Source organism: Podarcis pityusensis (assembly GCF_964106645.2).
Source record: "Podarcis pityusensis genome assembly, chromosome: 2".
NCBI lineage: Eukaryota > Metazoa > Chordata > Lepidosauria > Squamata > Lacertidae > Podarcis > Podarcis pityusensis.
Genome location: NC_138029.1, coordinates 121,941,677 through 121,959,356, shown reverse-complemented (window position 1 = coordinate 121,959,356; position 17,680 = coordinate 121,941,677). Strand labels below are relative to the sequence as shown.

Sequence of the window (17,680 nt, the reverse complement as noted above, 5' to 3'; positions counted from 1 at the left end):
GATTCAGATGGAGGCCAGAGAGCTCAGATGAACCGAGCTATACATCCATGTTCAGCGCTTCCGGTGTGCTTGCGAACTGATAAGGAAAAATACTGATGTGCGGATTACTCCATTGTCCAGCCCATAGCTGTCAACGTTTCCCTTTTTTTTAAGGGAAATTCCCTTATTCCAAATAGGATTCCTCGCAAGAAAAGGGAAAAGTTGACAGCTATGGTCCAGCCCGTCGGGGTGCCACTCCCTGCAGGTCCCTTTGGTCAGCAAAAGGAGGAGTCTCCAGCCAAGTTAAAGAAGCAGAATGGTGGCCAGTAAACCTGATCTTTAATTGTTGCAGGAAGGTTCAAACACACCAAGAGCAGGAACTCCGAGCATAGGGTTGCGTGAGCTTTTAAGACCTCCCCCCATTTCCCATAACACATTCATCAACAGCATCATCGAGACATCACAGATATGTCCGTAGGAGTGTTTGGTATGTTTGGAAGGAACAAGAAGCCCTGACAATAACAGACTGGCGTGACAAGCTACAAGAATTTGCTGAAATGGCGCAGTTAACAAATACCCTGAGAGGCAATTCAAAACAAAAATTTATGGAAAAGTGGGATAGATATAAAACATATGTTCAAAAATACAGTAAAGGTTCGCTGTCTGTGCTAGCATTTGATTGACATTGGAGTGAGACTGAGTTGAGAAATAAGACTAAGAGCACATATTGATATAGGAATGTATCAGAAATATACATAATATGTATTAGAAATGTATTATAAATATATGTATTAGAAATATGTAAAGAAATATACAATAATAAGAGTACATTCATTTGTAAAAAAGGAATATACAATGGGAAAGACAGGGAGTCTAGTGTGCTGGTATGTATATGATTTTGGGGGGAAATTTTGTTTTTTCTCTTTGTTCTTTTTTGTTTGTTTGTTCCATTTTCCTTCTAGGTATATAAAATTCATATATAATTTATGTATACATGTTGGAAATTATATTATACCAAGTCCTGTAACGTAATATGACAACGTTTACCAATGTAATATAAGAATGTTAACAAATAAATAAAATGCAAATTCAAAAAAAGAAAAGAAAAGAAGTGTTTGGTGTGTAGAAACATGAGCCCACCGCCCACCCCTGTTCATCATCCTCGTTCCTGACACCTTTTAAGTACCTGCTTCCAGTGGCAGAGGAAGCTGCTCGGGCACCTAGGGCAGCGCAAGCTGCCCATAGGGGCAGGGCACACCGTGGAGCCTCTGGAGTCTGCCTGCCTCCAGAGGTGGAGCAAACCCAGGTGGTACCCAGTGTGGATATTTTTTTTGTCAGCCCCCCCCCCCCCCCACATCACAGCTCGGGGTAGGCTTGGGACTCGCGGCCAAATGTCCACCCCCCTTCCTATGCCTCTGCGCCCCCACCCGCGACTCCCAAGTACCCTGAGCCGTCGGCGGAAGGGGGGGAGCTATGCCGCTTTGCCGGGGCACTGCCAAAGCTGCGTCCTCTCAGAAGCCACGGCTTCCGTCCGTCCATCCCCCTCCCTCCCTCCTCAGCTCGCTGTAAAGCGGCAAAGCGAGAGCCGCTTACGGGGAGGCGGGGAGGGGGCCCCCCGGCTCGCCGTAAGCGGCTCCTGCTGGCAGTGGAGGGATCCCACCGCCATCCGTACGGTGCTCCAGCGGCGCCAGTGGCAAACCACTATGTACAGCCCATGTGCGGCGGCGCTATGCACAGTGTGTGCGTGCGACACCGCGCATGCGTTGTACATAGCAGTTTGCTGCCGGCGCCGCCTTAGAGCCATACAGACGTTGGCGGGATCCTCTGCTTGTGGCTGCAGCCGCGAACGGAGGATCCTCCACGTGTGGCGGTGGCGGCACGATGGCTGATCTCCCAGACAGAGGGGGGGGGGCCATATGGGCCACTTGGCCCGGGCCTCCGATTCCAAAGGGGGCCTCGGTCAGCATATTTATCTGTATTTTCCATTTTGTCTTTACATGCAGGTTCAAGCCTTGAAATAAAATGATTTGTCAGCATAACTTTGTGAAAATTATATACTTACTTATTTATAAGGCTTCAGTTATCCCCAGGGTAGAAAAAAAGGGGGGGCACATTATCTACCTGGCCCAGGCCTCTGCCTGTCTCTGCAAGGCCTTGCTCATGCCGCTGCGCCCGGGTGGCAGGGCAAGCACCCCACAGATTGCCACCTTGTTACTCTCCCAGACCTGAAACCCGGAGCGCACCCCCCCTGCCCCCACCTTGCGACGCCACTGCCTGCCTCCTCCAATTCAGCTGCCTACAGCTGGGGGGCAGGCAGCGGTCAGACCATGTGGGCAGCACAGAGCCTGCGCGCGGTGGCTCAGGCACGCAGCAGGCCCCACGGTGAGTGCCGACCGGCATTTTGTCACCCCCCTCAGTGGTGACACCCGGGGAAGCCCGCACCCCCTTCCTCCGCCCCTGCCTGCTTCCCAAGAACAATAAAAGTGTTGCCCTAGCTGCAAGGCTTTCCCCACAATTCTCCTCTGAAAGTATCAGGGTTCAATCCACCATCCCGAAGGATTTCTGTCTGGGGTTTGTTCTGCCCTTGATCGCCTCCTGCCTCCTATTGTGAGGCTACATTCCCACCTTATGGAAGGGCAAGGAGTGTGTGACCTTATGCTTAAGGGATTATGGAAGCAGGGGGAGCCCTAGATTCCCCTCTTCCAGAGGAGTCATTAGCCGTAGGAACCAAGGAAATCCATCAAACCACTGAATTTGGGCAATTATTAGATTCTATGTTGGATAGTCAGGGGAAACAGTACGACACATCGTATCTGCTTTTGCCACAGTTTTATAGACTGCTTTTCTGAGCCTCTTTGCTGTTGTGTATTACGGTGCCTGTGTCAAAGGTCATTGTCCTGGCCTTAGTTTGAGGCTCTGGTGGGGACTTGGGATTTTGGGGGAGTCATTTAATTGCCTCCCATTCCTGGTTTTAACAGAACCTTTGCTTATCTTCAGGAACGTGGGTGGCGCTGTGGGTTAAACCACAGAGCCTAGGACTTGCCGATCAGAAGGTCGGCGGTTCAAATCCACGTGACAGGGTGAGCTCCCGTTGCTCGGTCCCAGCTCCTGCCAACCTAGCAGTTCGAAAGCACGTCAAAGTGCAAGTAGATAAATAGGTACCACTCTGGTGGGAAGGTAAACGGCATTTCCGTGTGCTGCTCTGGTTCGCCAGAAGCGGCTTAGTCATGCTGGCCACATGACCCGGAAGCTGTACGCTGGCTCCCTCGGCCAGTAAAGGGAGATGAGCGCCACAACCCCAGAGTCGGTCACTACTGGACCTGATGGTCAGGGGTCCCTTTACCTTTACCTTGCTTATCTTCAGGGATTTCTGCTTTGTCTGTGCCCACAAGGCCTTGCGCCACCCCTGTGAGGGCTGCCCCCCTTGGCCCCCAAAGCGCTGAGCCGCCCCCTGTCTTCCAGGCCCCAGGTGCGAAACACGTTCAGGGTTCAATGAGATGGGCAAAGGCGTCTCACCTTTCTCGGCGTACGGGATCCTGACACACTTGCCGCTCTCTCCGTCGAACTGCCAGCCGTGGAACGGGCACTCAATGCAGCTGCCCACCACCTGGCCTCCAACACCCAGGTTAGCGCCCAGGTGAGGGCAATAGGCATCCACCACACAAACTTTCCCCTCCGAGTTCCGGAAGACGGCAAACTGCTCCCCTGCCGGAGGCAAAGAAAGAAGGCAGGATGAGGCCCAGGGAGCTAAGGCTGGCTCTTCTCTCAGCTAGGACAAAGGATTTGATTCTCAGCCGGGTGGGGGAAGCCCAAAGAGAATCCCTAGATGTAAGGTTGCCATATTTCATAAAGTGAAAATCCAGACACAAAAGTTGGGCAAAGTTGGGGAGGGGGTAAAAATGACATTTTTACCAATTTAATAGGAAAATTGGGCTGTCGTGTTCCCAGGTTTTCCCAGACATTTCAAAAATTCCACCTGGATGCCACCCAACCTCTGCTTAAAAGCCCCCAAGAAGTGAGAATGATTTCTTCACTCTTCGTCAAAAGCAATGGTTAGGCAAAGAATTATAGACACCGAGAGACAACAGGGCTGCTTAAGGTGCCCTGACTACAAAATTGTAGAAATCACCAGCAACATATCTCTTTTTTCTTGTATCCAAAAATGCAAGAAGGGCTTTCACACTTGCCAGAAGCTCAGCTCTGCCCTCGCCAGTCTTGGAAGGATCCTTTTAAAAAGTCCCATATGACCAGAGAATTTGCGCCTGTCCGTTGGGGGATATAGGAAGCCCTGAACACATATTTTTTAGAAGTCCCTTTTACGTAGAGAAACCATTGACCCCCTGCTGGTGAGGCTTGCTGACCTGCCGGTAAAGCAAAAATTTGATCTTCCCTTGTTAGGCAAAGACCACAAGGCGACCCGGATTGTCGCCAGATTCTGCGCACAGATCTGTAGGCGCAGACACCCCCCCCCCCCCGATTCAATCTAGTTTGTTAAGAAAATTCCCAAACCCGGATTCACGGGTGACTTTGGGTCATTTCTCTAAGGCAGTCTATTTTAAAGTTTTTATGTGTTTATATGCCTATCACCCTTTTAAACCATTGTTGTATATTGTTTTAAATGTTTGGGACAGTAGTTTCATTTGTGTTTCTCAAGCTGGTCTCTGACCGTAATAAATTTCATGTTCATATTCACTCTTTGTTGCTGAAGTTGCACTCAGCTCCGTCCTCTGTTTTGGTGGCTCATGTGAAAGGGGTCTAGGAGCATCAATGGACCACAAGCTTATCATGAGTCAACAGTGTGATGCGGCAGCAAAACAACAACAACAAACTAACGCTTTTCTAGGCTGCATCCACAGAAGTCTAGTGTCCAGATCCAGGGAAGTCATAATCCCACTCTATTCTGCCTTCGTCAGACCAAACCTGGAATACTGCGTCCAGTTCTGGGCACCACAATTTAAGAAGGACGTTGACAAGCTGGAAGATGTGCAGAGGAGGGCGACCAAGATGATCGAGGGTCTGGAAACCAAGCCTTAGGAGGGAGCTGGGTAAGTTTATCCTCAAAAAGAGGAGATAAGATCGGCATCTTCAAATACCTCAAGGGCTGTCACATGGAAGATGGAACAAGCTTGTTTTCTCCTGCTCTGGAGGGTAGGACCCAAACAAATTGATTCAAGTTGAAAGGAAGGAGATTCTGGCTAAACATCAGGAAGAGTTTTCTGCCAGGAAGAGCAGAGTGACCTCTCTCCTTCCTTGGAGGTTTCTAAGCAGAGGATGGATGGCCAGCTGTCATGGATGCCTAATTGAGTTTCCTGAATTGCAGGGGGTTGGACTAGATGACCCTTGAGGTCCCTTCCAGCTCTATGGTGGGAAAGGAAAGCTGTTTGAAAGGGGTGACTTAAGGAGACGAGTCCCGGAATGAAGAAAACAGGATTTCAGCCTAAAGCCGTAATTTGGGCAAATGCCCGATTTAAACATAAGAGAGGTTGTTGCAAAAATGAGGCGTGGAAAAATCTCACATCCACTTTGCTTGTGTGACACCAGGCGTATGATAAGACGCAGCTTCACGGTTGGAGAATATTCCCTAGAGCAAAAGGCAGCTTGTTTTCTCCTGCTCTGGAGGGTAGGACTTGAACCGACGTCTGCAAGTTTTATCCAGCTCTGAGAAGAGGAGTGAGTCTGGGTGGGGTCAAACGGAGCCCATCCTGTTCACACAGCGGAGAAGCAGGGAATGAAAAGCAAAGTCTGCTATGCTCCATGGCTAGATATAGACTCATGGAATGGAAGGGACCCCACCCCCTGCAATGTGGGAATATGCAGCTGTCCCATACGGGGATCAAACCTGCAACCTTGGCGTTATCAGAAACACACTCTCACCAGCTGAGCATAAGGCTCTTAATCTCAGGGTTGTGAATTCAAGGCCCATGTTGGGCAAAAGATTCCTGCACTGCGGGGGTGGGCTAGATGACCCTTAAAGGTAAAGGGTAACGGGACCCCTGACCACTAGGTCCAGTCGTGACCAACTCTGGGGTTGCGGCGCTCATCTCGCTTTATTGGCTGAGGGAGCGTACAGCTTCCGGGTCATGTGGCCAGCATGGTTCTGGCGAACCAGAGCAGCGCACAGAAACACTGTTTACCTTCCCGCCGGAGCGGTACCTATTTATCTTCTGATCGGCAAGTCCTAGGCTCTGTGGTTTAACCCACAGCGCCACCCGTGGGCTAGATGACCCTTAAAGGTAAAGGGTAAAGGGACCCCTGACCACTAGGTCCAGTCGTGACCGACTCTGGGGTTGCGGCGCTCATCTCGCTTTACTGGCCAAGGGAGCCGGCATACAGCTTCTGGGTCATGTGGCCAGCAGGACTAAGCCGCTTCTAGCGAACCAGAGCAGCGCACGGAAATGCCGTTTACCTTCCCACCGGAGCGGTACCTATTTATCTACTTGCACTTTGACGTGCTTTCGAACTGCCAGGTTGGCAGGAGCAGGGACCGAGCAACGGGAGCTCACCCCGTCGCGGGAATTCGAACTGCCGACCTTCTGATCGGCAAGTCCTAGGCTCTGTGGTTTAACCCACAGCGCCACCCGTGGGCTAGATGACCCTTAAAGGTAAAGGGTAAAGGGACCCCTGACCACTAGGTCCAGTCGTGACCGACTCTGGGGTTGCGGCGCTCATCTCGCTTTACTGGCCAAGGGAGCCGGCATACAGCTTCTGGGTCATGTGGCCAGCAGGACTAAGCCGCTTCTAGCGAACCAGAGCAGCGCACGGAAATGCCGTTTACCTTCCCACCGGAGCGGTACCTATTTATCTACTTGCACTTTGACGTGCTTTCGAACTGCCAGGTTGGCAGGAGCAGGGACCGAGCAACGGGAGCTCACCCCGTCGCGGGAATTCGAACTGCCGACCTTCTGATCGGCAAGTCCTAGGCTCTGTGGTTTAACCCACAGAGCCACCTGCATCCCTGCAGATCCCTTACGTCCCTTCTAACTCCACAATTCTAACGGTCTGCTACTGCTATGCTTCATACGGCATAAAAATCCAATCAAACGGCTCAAAAACAGCATGAGTAGCCGCCCGATGCCTCGGGAACCCACAGTCATGCAGAGACGCATAGCTTCTCCAGAGCGCAGAAATGACTTTGGGTACGAGCTGCAGAATTCAGCTTTAAAAATAATAATAATAATCCGGTATTGTAAATTTAATTGTAAAATTAGTAAAACTTCCCCAGAGCACCATCTGTTGTGCATTGCAGGGGGTGGGACTAGATGACCCCCTGGGGTCCCTTAACAATTCTGGGCTTCTAAAATGCTGGAGAGCTCAGTTGGTTAGAGTGTGATTGTTGACAACACCAAGGTTGCAGGATTGATCCCCATATTGGGCAGCTGCCTCTTCCTCCCTAGCAGGGGCTTAGACTAGATGACCCTCAACATAGGAGCCAACTATGCTTTGGCCCCCAAAATCAAATATTTTAGGGGCCCCCCCCCAAGTTGATGAGCACTGCCATTCAAACGGTGTTTGTGTACGTTTCCGAGCACAATTCAAAGTGTTGGTGCTGACCTTTAAAGCCCTAAACGGCCTCGGCCCAGTATACCTGAAGGAGCGTCTCCACCCCCATCGTTCTGCCCGGACACTGAGGTCCAGCGCTGAGGGCCTTCTGGCGATTCCCTCCCTCCGAGAAGTGAGGTTACAGGGAACCAGACAAAGGGCCTTCTCAGTGGTGGCACCCGCCCTGTGGAACATCCTCCCACCAGATGTCAAAGAGATAAACAACTACCAAACTTTTAGAAGACATCTGAAGGCAGCCCTGTTTAGGGAAGCTTTTAATGTTTAATATGTTATTGCATTTTAGTGTTCTGTTGGAAGCTGCCCAGAGTGGCTGGGGAAACCGAGCCAGATGGGCGGGGTATAAATAATAAATGATTATTATTATTATATTATGTGTGTGCACTGCGTCATGTGATCAATGATGTGGTCCTGCGCCCCCCAATATTTTATTGAAGTTGGCATCCTTCAGGGTCCCTTCCAACTTAATGATTACATGCCGGAGATTTTCAGCCTTTCTGAGTCCTTCTTCTTCTTCTTTGGCCTCAACGGTGTCTCCGAAATTATTTTTGAGTCCACAGCTCCCTTGAGCAACTACATTCTTTCTGCGGCTCCCTGTGGGGCTCAGGAGCCCAGTTATATCCCCCCCCCCCTTGGTTGCAGAGCCGGCAGCCCCTCACCCCTTTTCGAACACCCTCCCTTGTGGAGTGTTCCCTCAGCCTCCTCTCCCCTCCCCTCTCCTTGGCAGCCGCTGCTGCCGCCCTAGGTCTCTGAGCTGCCCCCCTGCCCCAGAGAGAGGTGCCTCCTTACACTGCCCCACAGGAGCCTGGAAAGAGGGTGCCCCCAGCCTTAGTAGCCCAACAGAGACTGGCCAAAGAAGAACGTGAGGCCGGCACCTTGGGTGGCAGCAGCGGGCATTGCCAGGCCTGCAGGGCACAAAGGCTCTTCTTCGGCACTGGGCACTCAGCTGCCAGGCAGGCATTGTACACAGCAGGCACAAGGAAGGCCAGCACGGAGCCTGCCTGCCCGGCCTCCCACTTGCCTGTCCATTCCCCAAAGCAGGGGCTGGTGGACTGACTGGCTGGCTGGGCTCCCTCACCCACTTATTTGCTTGCTTCGAGGTTGCCTCAGTTCCTGGCACCCTGCACCCCCTGGCCAGCCCCAGAGGCACCATTTGCCTGCGGAGCTTACAGCCAGGACCGCTGCAACAAACAGTTGTGCAAGCCTTTGGGAGGCCGAGACACGAGAGGGCATCAGAGGAGGGAGGGAAGGAAAAGGGGACAGAGGCCAGGGTTGCCCACAGCACCCCTTACCATCCTTCAAGGCACCCCAGGGTACCACGGCAAACTGGTTGAAAACCACTGTTATATATCTCATACCCTCCAACGTTTCTCCAATGACGTCTCGTTCCATAATGATAATTTTACTAAGTATTAATACACCACATATCTTACTGGGTTGCCCCTGCCACTCTGGGCAGCTTCCAACATATATAAAGACATAATAAAACATTAAGCATTTTAAAAACTTCCCCATACAGTCGTACCTTGGAAGTCGAACGGAATGCGTGCTGGAAGTCTGTTCGACTTCCAAAACGTTCAGAAACCAAAGCGCAGCTTCTGATTGGCTGCAGGAAGCTCCTGCAGGCCAATCGGAAGCCATGGAAGCCCTGTCGGACGTTTGGCTTCCAAAAATAGTTTGCAAACCGGAACAGTCACTTCCGGGTTTGTGGCATTCAGGAACCAAAACGTTCAAGAATTAAGCTGTTTGAAAACCAAGGTATGACTGTACCTTCAAATGATTTGGGCGTCGGATAACTCTGTACCGTCCAACATTTTTCCAGTGAAAATAGGGACGTCCGAAGGAAAAGCAGGACATTCCGGGATCAAATTAGAAACCAGGATGGCTTCTCTAAATCAGGGACGTCCCTGGGAAATAGGGACACTTGGAGCTTGTGCTGGATTTACAAGCAGTGTGAAGATCTGGCTGGGAGCAGAAGGGCCTGCTAAACTGGACTGCAGGAAACGCATTTCTCAAGGTCAGCCGGGGGAAGTTTTTCCATCTGAAGCCACTGCCCTCGGCCCAGCCTCATCCATGGGGGGCAAGCAAAGGAGCCAGAAGGGCTTATCAGCACCCAGGAACAGCCTCTTTTCCCACTGCACAGACCTCATGCCACATCTTGCTCACAGAATCCCAGAATTTTCGAGTTGAGGGGATCCTGAAGGTCATCTAGTCCAACCCCCTGCAAGCCAGGAATCTTTTGCCCAATGTGGGACTCAAACCCACATTGCTTTAAAAAACAACCTGGGTCTAACTGACCCCTGGAGTAGTCCGACTCAAATTGATTCATTTTTGGTGGTGTCTTTTCTGACAATCCCAAAGTTTTGAGAGTAGGCAGCGTAAAAGCTGCCAAGATGGAGCACGATGGTAAGTTGGCCGCTCTGCCGAAGAGCGCTTAAATTCTCTCAGAAATGATCCGGTTAGGAAGCTCTCCGGACGTGAATATGTTCCTGGGAAAGACAGAAGAAAGAATAATCGGGTCCCATATGGGGCAGAAGATTCTTGCCTTGCAGGGGGTTAGACTAGATGACTCTGGAGGTCGCTCCCAACTTGATAATTATAGAATTCTATGAAATAGCTCAGTCGGAAGAGCAGGAGTTTCTGAATCTCAGGGTTGTGGGTTCGAGTCCCGCGTTGGGCAGAAGATACCTGTCTTGCCAGGGGTTGGTCTAGATGACCCTGGGGTCCCTTCCAACTTGACGGTTCCAAGGCTGAGCGGGGCGGGGGGGGAGGCGGTCTGCCTTTGGCACGCTGCTCACTTTGCCAACCTGCTTTTCTGGCTCTGCCGCACGGAGTGAGGAACTGGAGGAAGGGTCAAGCAAAAGCCGTTGAGAATGCCTCCGCTGGGGTGGGGCAGCCGGAAACTCAGTCTGTGCAGTGGCGGACTGATGTTTTGAGGTGGTCCAAAGTCCCGCCTGTGGTGGTGTCCCCTTCGCAAGCAGCAACAAGGCCAGGGTCACCCCAGCGACCTTTTTCCCAGGGTTCTTCCAGGACAGATTGCCCCGTTTTCTTTCTTTTTTTTAACATCTCACTCAGTCCAAAGCAGAAATGCTTGATGCAAAAGGCGGCTGCTTTTCGAGAGTCCTAGAGCTGTCGAGTTGGAAGGGACCCTGCGGGTCATCTAGCCCAACCCCGGCCCTCCAGATGTTTTGAGACTACGGTTCCTATCTTCCCTGACCATTGGCCTTGTTAGCTAGGGATGATAGTCTAGCCCAATGCAGGAATCTTCAGCCCAACAAGGGAATCGAACCCACATGGGTCAGAAATGCAAGGATGAAGCCTCTTTGCTGTGGGCCTTGCAGGCTGGATGTTGCCTTCTGAAGCCTGCACCAAGCAATGGAAACCTCCTGCCCGGAAGCTTGGATTCGCTTGGACTTGGGGGGAGACTTTTAATCTCCGGGTTGTGGGTTCGAGACCCACCGGGGAGGGGAGTCCTGTGTCACAGGGGTTAGACTAGATGACCGGCGAGGTCCCTTCCATCTTGACCATTCTAGGGTTCTATGAAAACAGCAGGCTTGGAAGGGATCTGAGGGTCATCCAGCCCACCCCCTGCAATGCAGGAAGATGCAGCTATCCTTTACAGGGATTGAACCTGCGGCCTTAAAGGTAAAGGTAAAGGGACTCCTGACCATCAGGTCCAGTCGTGGCCGACTCTGGGGTTGCGGCGCTCATCTCGCTTTACTGGCCGAGGGAGCCGGCGTACAGCTTCTGGGTCATGTGGCCAGCAGGACTAAGCCGCTTCTGGCGAACCAGAGCAGCGCACGGAAATGCCGTTTACCTTCCCACCGGAGCGGTACCTATTTATCTACTTGCACTTTGACGTGCTTTTGAACTGCTAGGTTGGCAGGAGCAGGGACTGAGCAACGGGAGCCCACCCCGTCGCGGGAATTCGAACCGCCAACCTGATTGGCAAGTCCTAGGCTCTTTGGTTTAACCCACGTCCCACCTGCGGCCTTAGATAAACTCTCACCCTTTCTTTCACATTAGCTCCCAGTTCAAGTGTCGATTGCTGAGTCTGGCACAAAACGAGGACAAAACCTTGGCATCCGTTTGGAGTCCGTCATCAGACAAGGTTGGCTGCTGGGGTGTCAGCATGTCACCCTGGTTTACCCCATTGGTGGGGCGGCACACCATGTCCCCAAGCCAGCGCACAACTAGAACATCAATTTGGAGGCAAGTCAACATTTCTGGGTGACACCTTAATGAAGCTGACTTGAATCTGCTTTCGGCCGCAGCCCCTAAATACCCACGCTTACTTCTTTATTGCGATGGGCTCTTCTCAGTCATGGGTTCGAGCCCCTCATTGGGCAAAAAAGTCCTGCCTCAAGCAGGCTGGACTAGATGACCCTGGGGACCCCTTCCAGATCAACAATTCTTCGATTGCAAAGCCGAACAAGGCGGCGAGGTCTTGCCTTTGACATGGCGCACACTTCCACAACTCGTTTTTCCAGCTCTGCCGCACTGGCTGGGGAACTGGAGAAAGGTTCGCTTTGAATCCTTTAGGAATGCCTCTGCTGGAGTGAGTAAGCCAGGAGCTGGCCGCTCCGTGAAGAAGGCAGCAAAAAGAGAGTCTGCCAAGGTTGCAGGTTCGATCCCTGTAAAGGACAGCGGCACATTCCTGCTTTGAAGGGGGTTAGACTAGAGGACCCTCGAAGTCCCTTCCAATTCTGCAATTACACGGAATACAATACGGAGAGCGCCAGAGATCCGCCAAACTCATCTTTGCTTGAAAAGGCCTGGAAGAAAGTGGGACACTGAGATAGCTCTGTCAGTAGAACACGAGGCTCTGAATGCCAGGGTCATGGGTTCGAGTCCAGGCTTAGGCAAAGGATTCGTGCTTTGCAGGGGGTTGGACTTATTCCAGGGTCCTTATCCTTTTGATTGTATGAGAAGCTTTTGCACACATCCAACCGAGAGCTGGTGTAGAGGGAAACTTGGATTCCCTAAGGAACACATCCCCATGTGGAGATTTCTGGGTGCCAGGTTAGCGACTGACATCTTACCTGGCTGCTCCCTCCAGCTTTCTTAAGCAGATAAGCAAAAGAGCTTGTTTATGACATTTATATCCCACCCTTTTTTTCCAAGGGTACATGTTGAGCCCTACAACAGCCCTGTGGGGCGGGCTAAAAGGCAGCGACCCACTCCAACGTCACCCTGTCAGTTTCATGACTGAGTGGGGACTTCAGCCCGGATCTCCCAGGTTCTGGTCTGACCCTCTAGCCCAGGGGTCAGCAAACTTTTTCAGCAGGGGGCCGGTCCACTGTCCCTCAGACCTTGTGGGGGGCTGGACTATATTTTGGAAAAAAATAATGAACTAATTCCTATGCCCCACAAATAACCCAGAGGTGCATTTTAAATAAAAGGACACATGCTACTCATGTAAAAACACGCTGACTCCCGGACCGTCCTCAGGCCGGATTTAGAAGGCGATTGGGCCAGATCCGGCCCCTGGGCCTTAGTTTGCCTACCCATGCTCCAGCCACTACACCTCACTGCCTTCTTAAATTATGTTGGCCCATAAAGATGAGGAAAGCAAAATATCCCTTCAAGAAGGATCTGAAATATTTCCCAAGGAGCTTGATGGTCCGATTGGATGTTTGAACGTGTTGGAAATTTTTCCTTTAAAACATAAAGCAGGATAGAAATGAACTGAATGATAAGATTAAGAAATGTCACTGCAAAAAAAGGAGAGAGGTGCCTACACATTTTGTGGTGGGGATCACAAGCCAGGCTTAAGGTGCAATTATTGTAGAGTTGGAAGGGACCCAAAGGTCATCTAGCCCAACTCCCTGCAATGCAGGAATTTGGCAATTAGCTTATGTATCTCAGTTTCTAACAATGTCTACTTCTGGCTGCAATATCAGGCCTACCTTACTGGGTCTGTTTTTTAGGACTTACCGAGGTGGAATATGTGATCAGTAAATAGGTAAAAAAATTACCACTTCTAAGAGCTGATGGTTCGCAAAAAAAGAATTTGAACTATTATTATCTTATTTATATGCTTCCCGTCTGACTGGGTTGCCCTAGCCACTCTGGGTGGCACCCAACAAAATATTTAAAACACTATAAAACATCGACTATGAAAAACTTCCCTGTACAGGGCTGCCTTCAGATGTCTTCGGAAAGTCAAATAGTTGTTTTCTGAAGGCTTGCTCAGCTTTGCAGTAGGCACAAAAAACCGCACACCCACCCTTTTGTGAATGGCCAAATGGATATTGAGGCCATAAAGCCTTCTGGCAACACCGCAACCCAGTTATTGCAAACAACTCGCCAAGTAACTCGCTACAAAAGGCAAACGGCTCGCTTTGTTCCTGGTTTGATTAAAGGGTGTATTGCCGGCAATTGTGGGTGAGTCGACGAAAGAAGCTCTGACAACGAGACTTGGCAAGGTTTGAGTTTCCTCAACATCTCCAAGGCCACCAGTGGGATGAAGAAGACGCGGAGCTCTGTGTAGGCAAACAGCATTGCGAGTTTCTAAAACAAGGAGCAACGAAGAGAAGAAGTGGGAAAAGAAAATTGCCCGGCTTCTGGGTGGGCTGCTCCAAGTCAGGCAGAGAAAGGAGTTGGCAGGGGGTGCCAGGAGGCGGCAAGGGGCACCCAGGTTTTGTTACGCCAGTGTTAGAAACTGAGGTGTGAAAGCCTAGGTTAAACCTAGGTTATGGGCGCATCAATAAAATATAGTTTTAATACAAAGCTGAAAATGAATGAACTGCAGCTAAAATATTATGTTCATTTGTCGCATGGTCTAATCCTTCCCCTGCCCACACCCCCAAATCTTCTTAAGAGGGTCTCTTCTCCAGTCTTCAGAGAGTAGCTGGAAGTGGGGAGGCAGAAAAAGGTCCCCCTTTCCTTCCACTCTGCAGTTTTAATCTGAAATCTTAGGCATAGCACTGTGCCCAGAGCTCACAGACTGCCCACGCTAATGAAAGTCCCTGTCGCAAAATGCGCCTAGGACAATGGGAGTTTTGAACACTGCCGTACGCAAATTGTAAAAAAATGTGGTGGTTCGGCGATGGGCAGTGCTAGAAATTCAGACTTAGAAGCTGATCGCCAAATGGCACCTTAAACCTAGATTGCAGTTGCCACAACAGAGTACCTAGGCATCATTTTTTCCTACCAATGAAATTTATTATTATTATTATTATTATTATTATTATTATTATGCATTTCCAGTGTTGGAAACTCAGATATATAAGCTTAAATAGCACCTTAAACCTAGGTTGCGATAGCCACAACAGAATATCCAGGTGCCTTTTTTTGAGGTGAAATATATTATTATTATTGTTATTCATTGCATTTCTATACAGTTTTATATTTTAAAGAAAAAATCTCCAAGCAGCTGACAACACATTTAAATGTCAAATAAAACAATCGGAATAAAACAAATTCATGCTTCAAGGAAAATATTTCAGGTCACTTTGCTTTGCCTATATTTATTTACTTACTGAATTTATAGAGCTGCCCTGTAGCAGAAGGACTCTAGGAAGGCAGTGGGATGTAGTGGTTAGAGTGTTGGATGAGGAACTGTGAGATTGGGGTTCAAATTCCTCCACTCCGTCCTGAAACTCACTGAGTGACCTTGGAGTCAGTTGAAGCCTCTTCACCTACCTCGCAGGGTCGTTGTAGGTATTAATTGAGGGGGGGTGACTGGGAGCGGCCGCCGAGACCACATAACACTGGTCTTGAAAGACCTACATTGGCTCCCAGCACGTTTCCGAGCACAATTCAAAGTGTTGGTGCTGACCTTTAAAGCCCTAAAGGGCCTCAGCCCAGTATACCTGAAGGAGCGTCTCCACCCCCATCGTCCAGCCCGGACACTGAGGTCCAGCGCCGAGGGCCTTCTGGCGGTTCCCTCCCTGTGAGAAGTGAGGTTACAGGGAAGCAGGCAGAGGAACTTTTCGGTAGTGGCACCCACCCTGTGGAACACCCTCCCACCAGATGTCAAAGACATAAACAACTACCTGACATTTAGAAGATGTCTGAAGGCAGCCCTGTTCAGGGAAGTTTTTAATGTGTGACATTTTAATGTATTTTTTAATATTTGTTGGAAGCCGCCCAGAGTGGCTGGGGAAACCCAGCCAGGTGGGTGGGGTACAAATAATAAATTACTATTACTAACCATGTACTCTTTGGAGAAAAAGGTGAATAAAGCTCTTCTGCTTCACTGCTTAAGAAAGCTGGAGGGCCCAGCAAGATGGAGATGTCAGCCGCCAGCCTAGCATCCAAAGGTCTCCACATGGTCGCAATCGGACCTGCGCCAGTCGCAAAACATGCCTTCCACCTGGGGAATTTCTAGTACTGGCGATGGGGTTTGGGCAAAGCTTAGCAGGGAAGGGCAGGGGCAGCGACACCCCTCCCAGCCGCTGCCATCACCCTCCTGCCCTCCAAGTTCCCCCCTCTAATCTAACTCTTTAAAACAAACAGGACACCTCTTTTGGGCTGGGAGCCAATGAGAAGTTCCTAAAACAGCCTGAGACCGGATTCGAGTTTCCTGTGTAGACAGGATTGTTTGGAACAGTTTCAGTTGCAGGAGGGTACCTAAACCTGCAGTTCAGAGGACAAAAACTGAATGGGGATGTGCATTTTTTAAGAAAAATTGTTGGCCTCTGAGCGCTGCCTGTAAGCACCCACTGATTTTGTCTTTTCTGCCAAATACATCTGCAAAGTGCTGGCAGCGAGGAGGAGAAGAAAGGGAAAGTCATGGAAATGTAAAATTGGAAGGGACACCAAGGGTCATCTAGTCCCACCCTCTGTAATGCAGGAATAAACTCAGCTAAAGCATCCCTGACAGATGACCCTCCAACCTCTGCTTAAAATCCTCCAAGGAAGGAGAGTCTGCAAACTCCAGAGGGAGACGGTTCCACTGGTGAACACCTCTTACTATCAGAAAGCTCTTCCTGATGTTTAGTCGGAATCTTCTTCCTTGTAACTTGAAGCCATGGGTTCGAGTCCTACCCTCCAGAGCACGAGGAAACAATCTTGCGCCATCTTCCATGGGACAGCCCTTGAGATATTTGAAGATGGCTATCATGTCTCCTCTCAGTCTCCTTTTTTGCAGACCCAGCTCCCTCCCAAGGCTTGGTTTCCAGACCTTTGGCCATCTTGGTTGCCCACCTTTGCAGATTGAGAGCAGAATTTAAGATTTCGAGCATTCAAGTTGCCACATACACACATACACCAAAGTCACGCCTAGCAACCCCAGAGTGTCGTCTAGCCCAACCCCCTGCAATGCAGGAATAAAAAGCATTTTGCAAAATATGCTTCCAGTAGTATATATTCTCGCAGGTGTCTCAGAAGATTCTATTGACTGCGGTCTTTTCTGGGTGTAATTGGAGTGTTTTGTTTTTTTCTTCAACAGAGGTTGTCAGAGATTCTTGAGCTGAGATTCCTGCCTTGCAGGGGGCTGGACTAGAAGACCCCGGGCTCCCCTCCCTGTCAATCATTCCGGGATTTTATAGCTGCCATTCCTGACTCGCAGCAGAGACTGTCGCGTCATGGAAAGCTTCTCCGTGGAAAGGAAGGCAGAAAGAGTTCCCCGCAGCTAGCGAGCCACCTTTCAGAGACAAAGCTACGACCGACCCTCGTGGAGATACGCTGGATTCCTTTCCAGGGGGTGGAATCCCGAGGCCGGCGCCTGGCAGGACGTGCCAACAGCGCACTGTGCCGCGCGCTTGGCAGCAGGATTCCGGTGCGCGCTTTTACGCGCAGCTGATTCCGGTGCGCGCTCGGCAGACGGCTCCACTTCCAAGCTGCCCGCTCCGCAATCTGCCCATGCTCCGGAACCCCACTTACCCAGCGCAGCCACGTTGCGCACCTCTCCGCGGGCCAGCTGCGCCGAATCCAGCAGGCGGAACCAGCCGTTGGGGTAGACAGGCGGCAGCTGCCCGAGCCGCCGGCTCCTGCGCGCTCGCCTGGCCGCCTCTGCGCGGCTGCAGCCGGCTTCGCCCGCGTAGCCCACCTCGTCCGGGCCGCGCAAGAGCCGCAGAGGGCGCAGCGCCAGCCACGAGAGTAGCAGCACCCCGAGCAGCACGATCCAAGCCCCGGGACCCGCGGAAAGCAGCGCCCCGAGAAGCCACTCGCGCAGAGCCATCGCGCCCCACCTGCC

The 17,680-nt window shown here is 50.9% G+C and overlaps 1 protein-coding gene and 1 long non-coding RNA gene across 4 annotated transcripts in view; one reads left to right on the top strand and one right to left on the bottom strand.

The window, feature by feature from the left end:
• Nucleotides 1–1,276, top strand: part of LOC308470176 — a 12,079-nt gene extending 10,803 nt beyond the window's left edge. The window contains exon 3 of one of the 3 annotated variants that reach the window (XR_013982219.1): nt 427–1,276. This is a non-coding gene — a long non-coding RNA (uncharacterized lncRNA). Of the gene's footprint in view, nt 1–331 lie in introns of all 3 variants that reach the window. The other 2 variants (XR_013982220.1, XR_013982221.1) reach the window with 2 other exon arrangements.
• Nucleotides 1–17,680, bottom strand: part of LOC308469892 (cholesterol 7-desaturase nvd-like) — a 27,725-nt gene extending 10,045 nt beyond the window's left edge. Inside the window, exons 1-2 of the mRNA XM_080992970.1 lie at nt 17,368–17,680; nt 3,496–3,684 (exon numbers count right to left, since the gene is read on the bottom strand). Of these exons, the coding sequence (XP_080849096.1) occupies nt 3,496–3,684; nt 17,368–17,665 (487 nt within the window). The 5' untranslated portion in view covers nt 17,666–17,680. The remainder of the gene's footprint in view (nt 1–3,495; nt 3,685–17,367) is intronic.